The sequence below is a fragment of the Crocodylus porosus genome, unplaced genomic scaffold (assembly GCF_001723895.1).
Source record: "Crocodylus porosus isolate Cpor-Errol unplaced genomic scaffold, CroPor_comp1, whole genome shotgun sequence".
NCBI lineage: Eukaryota > Metazoa > Chordata > Crocodylia > Crocodylidae > Crocodylus > Crocodylus porosus.
In genome coordinates, this window is record NW_017728909.1 from 54,992,545 (window position 1) to 55,001,336 (window position 8,792).

At 45.6% G+C, this 8,792-nt stretch overlaps 1 protein-coding gene across 1 annotated transcript in view; it reads right to left on the minus strand.

Annotated features, from left to right (window-relative positions):
• The window catches only part of HAPLN1 (hyaluronan and proteoglycan link protein 1), a 122,277-nt gene that overhangs the window by 19,312 nt on the left and 94,173 nt on the right, over positions 1 to 8,792 (minus strand). The window contains exon 4 of the mRNA XM_019532326.1: positions 4,654 to 4,956. Coding sequence (XP_019387871.1) covers positions 4,654 to 4,956 — 303 coding nt within the window. The remainder of the gene's footprint in view (positions 1 to 4,653; positions 4,957 to 8,792) is intronic.

Consider the following 8,792-nt stretch of genomic DNA (forward strand, 5'->3'; position numbering starts at 1 on the left):
TTGCACAAAGGCAGCCGGGCCCTGACACTGAAGCCTCGCACACCTGCTGGGAGTGGCACAGTGTAGTGCAGTAGGAGGAGGAAGAGGAGGAGCTGCTGCTAGAGCCGGGGGTGCAGAGTAGCACGCAGCAAACTGCAGCTGTACGAGGAACAGCCTCTTGGAAGTTGCTTCTGCTCCTGCTGTTGGTGGGTCGGCAGGCAGGCTGCAGCTTTAGTTCCCACACCTTCTGGAGTGGGAGCCCTGAGTGCTGGGGCATACTGACTGAATCTACCAACCCACCTGCTCGTCCAGCATGGCATGGTACGGTAGGAACAAAATCAGAAGCAGGAACCACAACTGGAGGTGGTGGTAGTAGAGCAGCACCCAGCCGGGCTGCAGGCAGTCATGGGAGCACGGCGCAGGCTGCCCCAGTGTGAGCAGGTGGGGCTTGGCCCACATGGAGTGTTGCAGGAGCAGTGTGGACTACACTGTGTAGGTGGGCTCTGCTGCACATGCCCCACTGCCCCTCCCCTCACCCATGGCAGGCTCCCAGGACCTAGCACCTAGGCAGCACCCCCTCCACATGCAGATACATGTACACGGCCCCCAAACTCCTCCCTCCCCCCCAGGGGGTAGGGGCATGTAGACAGGGCTGGATACACACATGGGCAAACCAGGCAGCCACCTAGGGCCCAGACAGAAAGGGGGCCCAACATGGTAATCTTTGTTCTGTTGTCCAATTATTATTATCATTATCTCCGGTAAAGGGTGGCCTTATACTAAAAGTTCACCCAGGGCCACTGCCAGGAGTCTAGGTACATCACTGCATGGAGGGAGCAGGCCCAGGGCTGTCATCTCCCTGCAACCTGGCCCCATGATCGCAGGCTCACCTGCCCCGTTGCCTCCCTCACTCCTGAATGCCATTCCCTGCCTACCCACAACCCCATAGGGAGTTTTGGTTAGTTGTTGCAGATGGGGTTGGGGAGGGAAGGGAAGTGCTGGCTCAACCTGCAACAGCTCATCAAAACTTCCCATGTGGCCCTTTGGCCCAAAGAACTGCCCACCCCTGACCTAGGAAATTACGGGGGAAAATATGCCTAGGATGTTGGAGACTCATGGTCTAGGGTCCCTCACACAGGGGACATGTGTGAAGCTTCACCTTTCGCTTCCCACCAGAGAGCTCTAATCACTAGTACTTGGGCAAGCTAACCTCCAGAACAGTCTCCAGTCATCCTCTTTAAGCTACCCCGGTGGGAAGCCAGGAGGGGAATATAGGCATATAGGCAGGGCTAGCAGCCATGCATGGCAACATATCTGCAATTTTTGGTGCATACGCATAATTGAGAATCTATTCTGTGATTCCCTATTGAGCATGCTCGGAAGGCTTAATTCTGACTGGGTGCATCTACACATGCACCCAAGTGCACAGTTATTATTGCACAGTCATTTAGTACTAAATTACTTTAGTAGTGCTAAAGCAAGTGCTAAATGGCTGCACAGTAGCTGCTGGTCTTGATGCTGCAAGGGTCATTTCTGACCCTACTGCACAGTAACAATGAGCTACTGTGAGGTAGTGGAAACCTAACAGTTCATGATGGTGATGCTACGTTGCTGTAGTGATGAGCTATGTTATCGTAGGTCATCACCACAGCGACATAGTGTGTCATGTAGCAGATGGGGTCCTCTATGTAGGTCCCAGTTGAATAGTATCACCAAGTAACACCATGTAAATCCCCAAACTTTAATTACAGAAAAAAACACAACTAATAGTTTAATGTAGGAGGAAAGTCACTCCCCTCCCCTCTTCTAGATCCCCCTACAGTTAAGGTATCTACTCAGAAAACATAAGGCATAGGTTCTAGGCACTCCCTACCACTTCAGGAGTCTGAGCTTTCACTTTCTGCCACTGAGAAATGCCTAACCTATGGCCTGGTGGTTACTAGTTAGAGCACTTTTCACTTTTGGGTAGGAAAGCACAGAGCAAGGGTAGCTACATGGAATCTAAAGTGTGTGTGTGCCTAAAATTGCAGGTAGGCAGCTACATATTTGCCATCTCAGCACCTAAATGTAAAATAGGGTTTACTCCCCTATCTTCCAGGTTGGCTTCATGTTGAAGAGATTAGCAGACAAATGGGGCTTGAAATGAGGAGACAAATTTCTCTTTAAAAATCAGTCTATGATTCACCAGATAGGATCTTCTTGCAGGCAAAAGCTTAATAGGTTTATCAGAGTAGGGGTCTTTCTGGTGAACTGTAAGGCTAGGGACAGACATTCAAAAAGCCTGAGTTTAAATTGATTCAATGTTTGCAGGTTAGTCTAACCGGGCTAGGCTGAACCAGTTGGTAACTGTAGAGACATCCCAGAAATACAGGCACATGCCTGCAATAGTTCAGGCTAGAAGCTGGAGGGTGCTAGAGCAGCCCTCCCTTCCCTTCATCAGTATTGAGCTGAAGCGGGGGGCTGGCGAGGCCCTCTGATTAGCCCAGCAGGGAATTGATAACAGTGCTTATCACCCCCTAATTCAGTGTTTATCATCTCATCAAAAAAACCGCAGAGGAATATTACCAGTTATTTGTTGATTCTGCCTGTTGATTCAGCAGGGACCATAGCCAGCATGTGGTCTGCTATCTAATAAACATACACCTCCCCAGCAAGGCAGAGGGCAGGGGAGAATTCCTGCTTAGTAGGATATAGTAGGGGGGTGGGGAGAGCTTGAGCTGTAGCCAGGGAACAGAGGGGAGGGACCAGCGCATGCTGTGCAGCAGAAAGCGCTGCCCAGCCCAGAGAGCATGCTGGGATGCTGGGGGTGTCTGGTTTATACCAGCAAGGGTTCTGGAACTGACACTGCATAATCCAGTTTGAGCCAAATCAGTTATGTCTGATGCTACATTCAACCAGGGTTATCTCAAACTGGTTTCAGCTATTTTCAAACTGGTTTATGTGCTCTGAACATCTGTTTTGATCGCTTAAACTGGTTTATATGTAATGTCTGTCCCTAGCCTAAGTGCTTTATTCCCTTTGTGTCCCTCCCTATCTTGCACTCAAGCCACACTCTGCCCCAGCTCCATCACGAACAAAACATCTTTTCCTTTTCCACTGGGACTTAGTCTCTCTTCTTTTAAAATAAAAGAAAAAAGATGGGATATTGCCGAGTTATAATGGTTTACCTGCAAACTGTTTGTTTTGGTGACTGGCTGCTTACTAGTCTTTTCTTTTCTGAAATAGTAACCTATTTGGTCCCAACCATTTGCTCTTCTAATGCATTTTTGCCCTTGTTTTTATTATTTTTTAAATAAAAATCTTTAAGGTAAAAAAAAATTCATAAAACTGATCAAAACCTGCAAGATTTTCTTTTACATAATTTAAGCGAAGGAAGAAAAAAAAAACAAGCCACTAGTTTGGACTGGAATGATGTAGCGTGATAAAAATCAGATAAACATTTCTGTTGTGTTTCAATCTACATCCAATCGTGCTTTTGACTTTTTTGGGGGTGGAGCACATATAGAATTGGAGTCTCTCTGTGTAAAGGAAAAAGTTTTGTTTATTTTAATCTAGTCTAGGACAAACATACTTCATTGTAGATTTTCAATATGTGCATAAGCAAAAAGTACATTCTGTATCCATGTTGGTGGGCTATATGCCAAACAAATGCTTTCCAAGATGCATAAAATTATCTCAAACATGAAGCTCTAAACTCAGGTCACAGAAAACTCTTTGTAAAGCTGCTAAGGAGAGAACTGTAATAAATAACTCTGTATGGTGTTTTATAGTCCTGATCCTTGTTATTTTGTTTAGCAGTGGTCTTCATTTTTTTGAGGAACTCTATAAAATTAGCAGACTAAATTTTAAACTGCACCCATTCACTTCTAGATCAGAGCCAATAATTGAAAACACTTAGCAGGTGGGGACCAATGGCTGTGCACTAAAGCTCAGCAGTAAAAGCCTAGGTGATTTGTCTCAAAATCTGAAGTAGTATGACTGGTATAGGTGCCATTAATTAGACTGTTCTTGCCATACAAAATGGACCTGCTTGATATTTAAGTCTGATCAAATGAACAAAATGAAAAAGTGAGAACTCACTGCACATCACCTGTTCTACAGTAACTGTTTTGTGTGTCCATTCTTATCTCATAGCAAACAGAAGACTTTCTCCAGAATGAATCAAGGCTAATTTAGCACATTTTAGCTTCCATTCCCCTTGGGATAGGAGTGGACAAGGTGAAAAAGTTGCCACAGAGCAAAAGATGTGGGATAAATCCTACTCTCAATTTCACTTTAATATAATTTATTTACCAATGCTCTTTAACAGACAGTGAAAAGGGGCACTGACGTGCTATATAAAGATGATGAATATCTACTCATCAATTCTTAGAAATGTATCAGTAATGAATATCTCTATATACAAATTTTAAGTGTTGCAACGACACATGTAGAGGGCTGTTTCCAATATTAATTTTAAACTGTTGCTTTTAAAAACGATCTTCATGAAAAAGTGGCAAAATATTTTTACTTTAGACTCGTCTCCTCATAAATTCAACAAGGACACTTTCCAGAACTAACATGCACTTTGACAAATCAAATAGCTCTTCTACTTTTTAGTACCATTGGAATTATTTTCTTTTCTGAAGCAATGAAATAGCCCTTATAAAAGTAGAATTAATTCAAAATGCTTACCATTGAAGTTTGATGTAAAACAGAAGACATCGTATCTGCTTTTATCCTTATCCCAGAACCCATAATTCCTGACTCCAGGTACTGTGTTTTTTCCTCCACAAGGTTCTCTGGGTTTGGTGATGGGATATTGCACGGATCCATCACTAAGCCAGCCTGCATTACACCAGTCCAACCCTGATCTCCATGCTTCATACAACTGGTCAAAGGAGGCAATAACAGAATCTTGGTCCAGACAAGCTTGCTGAGCTTCATGGAAGTTTAAATTGTAGCGACCCAGCCGCGGAAAGTAAGGAAATACAACACCTAGGTCAGCAAGACAGAAAACAGCTTATTAGTCTTTTAAACATAAAAAAACTGAAGAGAGAAAAAAATCGTTCACTGGCATTTAAAGGAAAAAAGTTAAAGGTTAAATCTATAGGGTGTCAAAATACCATTGAAAGTGATTCAGTTTCATTTCTGGGGAAATGCTTTGTCAGCAAGTCAACTGTTTTGCCTGAGAACATTATTGGACTGTCTCCTTACCTGGCAGGCTTTCCTACCTGGCTTCCTCCCAGCCTTTCTTGCTGGAACCTCATCAGTTCTGCATGCTCCTTCCCATTCTCTCTAGAACCTTATTGTCACATATTGTGAAAATGCTCTATTTTGAGAAGAGCTGATAGGAATTTTCCAGTCATTTTTTTTCCATCATGAAATACCAATTTGATGAAGTTAAAATGGTTAATAAGAAAGGACTAATTTTAACAAATGTCTCCTTTTGAAAAAAAAAAACATGGGGAAATTAAAATTGTTGACGTAGGTCCTATATCAGCTTTTTCAAAGGAGAAAACAAATTCTGGTTCCAGACTAATCATTTAGACATGCAATTAAAATGCAAATGTTTTATACAAGTTTCAACACTAGTAAAATGTTTGGTTAATCCAAAATATTTTTTTACCCAGATTGTCAGTCCAAGAGTTTGACTTTTTGTTCTGATTCAGCACAGGAAAACAAGAACTGAAATCTTGAAAATATTCCTTGGATGGGAAAGCCATTTCCCATCCAGATCCAGTGTTGGCACCTTATATGCCAAAAAATACACATGCACTGGAGGAAAGTAAAAGGTAGGCAACAGAAATGGTTGAGGGCTATGCATTTTTTTCCTCTACCAGGTTCTCTGGGTTTGGTGATGGGATATTGCTCTGATCTCTCAATAAGCCAGCCCATATTACACCAGTCCAACCCTGGTCTCCATGCTTTATACAATTGCTCAAAGGAGGCAATAATAGAATGTGGGTCCAGGCAAGCTTTTACAGGCAGTCCTCAGCTTACGACTCTTTGAGTTACAATGAACAGCAGTTAAGAGGTTTATAAACTGACACCCGGTTTTGACATTCTGATGTGGGTTTCAACTTTATGATACTGGATACAGCTGTGTCCAGCTGGTAAGTCTGGCATCATGGAAGAGGAGAGGGAAGGGAAGGGAAGGGGTGTGGGGTGGCAGATCAAGACCCCCGTGATGAGGGAGGGGCTGGGGCAAGTTGGTTCTCTGGCGGCTCCTGCCGTGATGAGGGAGGGCCTGGTGGGGTGTGTGCCTCCAGATTGGGGCAGGGCCGGGGCTGCACCAGGATGTGCTCTGGGCAGATGGCAGGGCCTCTGCTCTGCTGCCCACCCCACTCCACCCCGCCACCTGCCCTGATTTGAGGACACATGACCCCCACATGCCCTACCGCCACTTGCCCAGCCGGGGCAGGACAGGCATGGGATGGAGCTTTGGCTCATCTGGAAGGGGGGAGCAGCTCCTGCTGCTGTGCACCGCTTGTCCGAAGGCACCACAGTGGCCCCGTCCCACATCTGCTCCGCCCCGGCTGGATGAGCGGCACAAAGTCATAGCCCCCTTTCCCATCATAGCGTAGTGTAGCCCCAGCTCCACCCACCCCACGATGCCCAGCCCAACTTGCCCCATCCTGTGCAGATCTGGGGGCACATGCCCTCCCTCCATGGCCTCCTTTACAAGTGGCAGGAACCGTCAGACAACCAATGTGCCCCAGCCCCAGCCCTGTCCTCACTGGAGGAAGCCTTGACCTGCACCCCCACACTCCTTCCCTTCCCGCTCCTCTTCCACCACACCAGACTTACCAGCTGGACACAGCTGTATCCACTGTCATAAAGGAACCAACCCCCCTGCCATTTATAACATTGTTCCTATAGGAAAATTGGTTCCAAGTTACAACGTTTCGATTTAAGACATGGTTTTCAGGAACCAATTGTATTGTAAATCTGAGGACTGCCTGTACTTGTAAAAAGTGCAAGTAAAAAGCAATGATTTATTTTTGGTCCTTTTACTGCAGGAAGCATTTTAAGAGAATGGGCTGCTGCTACTTTTCAATAGCTGTATTGTGGCTTTTAGTCACAGTTCCAGCACTGAGACAGTATTGAAGAGACACCTCCCTGCTGTATGGTGTTCTGTTGAACAGAGGATACTTGTCTCCAACTATACCTTGTGAAGGGATGTGCACAGCCAGACAATTCCTTTAGCTATTATGGAAGGATCTGGGACTCCACCATCTCTCTGCTCATCTGGGGTAGCTAGCATCACAGTTGGCACAATTAGAATACACTTGGCAGACAAACTAGCAACTATGACTGGCCTCTGTGCATGGGACATGTGGCAGTGAGATGGTTCCACACACAGACAGGAATCAATCATACTCTAGCCTTATGCTTGGGATGTGGTTTTGCTTATGAGTCCTCAGCCTTTGCAGAAAGGTACACAAGTATTTTTAAAATGCACGTAAGTAAAATTGAGGAAAGCTGGAGGAGTCTTTAGAATTCTCTGAACAGCAAAATTTAATAATAGACCCATTGCCTCTAACTTGCTGTTTTTTCCCATGTTTTTTCACATAATGCCTTCCAATTAAAAAAAATCCACTGCCTGAAGCAGGAGAAACCTTTCAGGGAAGGTCTAAGAGGAAACCTCTCCATCTGGCTCTGATAAAATACAATACAGAGCAGAGGTAGAATTGAAGTAAAAGCTTGGATCAGACCACCTTACATTTTGGCAGGGTTTTAAAACCTAATCCAGACCTGAATTTTAAAGTTGGAGCTGTACCAATCTCTATAAGACGCTGAAACAAAACTGCATGAAACGAGAGGTAGATAGGATTTTTTTCTTTTGAGCTTGTCTGGAGTATTGAATCCACAAGGTGGAGGAGGTGAGGAAAAATATACACAGTTCAGAAAAGGGGCCGAAATCCCTAAACTGATATACAGGAGGCAAGGATTTCTTAGGGTGAAATTTTTATTGGACCAGCTGCATAATTGGGATAGGTGTCTTCTGTATGTAGGACAGTCTTCATCAAAAGTTTATCTAATGCCATCCCACTCTGCAGTTGGTCCAATAAAAGATATCATCCTAAAAAAATCCTTGTATTGTAGATTTTCTGGACCATCACAACTATAATACCACTCTAAAACTACGACTAAGTACAGGCAGTCAAAAAGCCTGAGGCGGAATCGATTCAATCTAGGCAGCCTACTCTAAGTTGCACAGCTTGAACCGATAACCAGCCGAACTGACATTCAGTTTTCAATTGGGAAAGGGAGGGGGAGGCCTGTGCTTACTCAGGCCAGTAGGTGTGGGGCACCACAGCACATCTCCCAGCCTGCTGGCCATTGCAAGCCCAGTCAAGTGTCCTCCATTGTCTCACCAGTATGTGTCCCCAACCTCCTGATGTCCCCCCACAGGGGGTTAAGGAGCCCCTTGTCTGGGTGCTGGCCCACCTTGGGGGAGCCTCCCCCTCAGGAGGTTTCCCTCAGTGTGGATTTCCCAGCCCAAGCAGCCCCGGGGAGCTGAGGGGAATTCAACTCCCCACCACCTCCACCTTCCCACCTGCTGATTGCTTCAGCCACTGCCATAGGAGGGAGACTGGGTGCCTGCCTAGCCAGCCCAGCATGAGGGCACCAGGGAGGCCCTGTCTTGGGGTTTCCCCACACCTCAGCCCAGGGTCCCCAACCCCATGCAGCCCTAGGGAGCTGAGGGGAATTCTTCCCCTCCCGAACCACAGAGCTGCTTGCCTTAGCTGTTGTGAGTCTCAGCGGCCTCAAAGACTGGAGGGAAATTCCTCCACTCCCCTGCAACTAATTTTGCCTCAGACTCACAG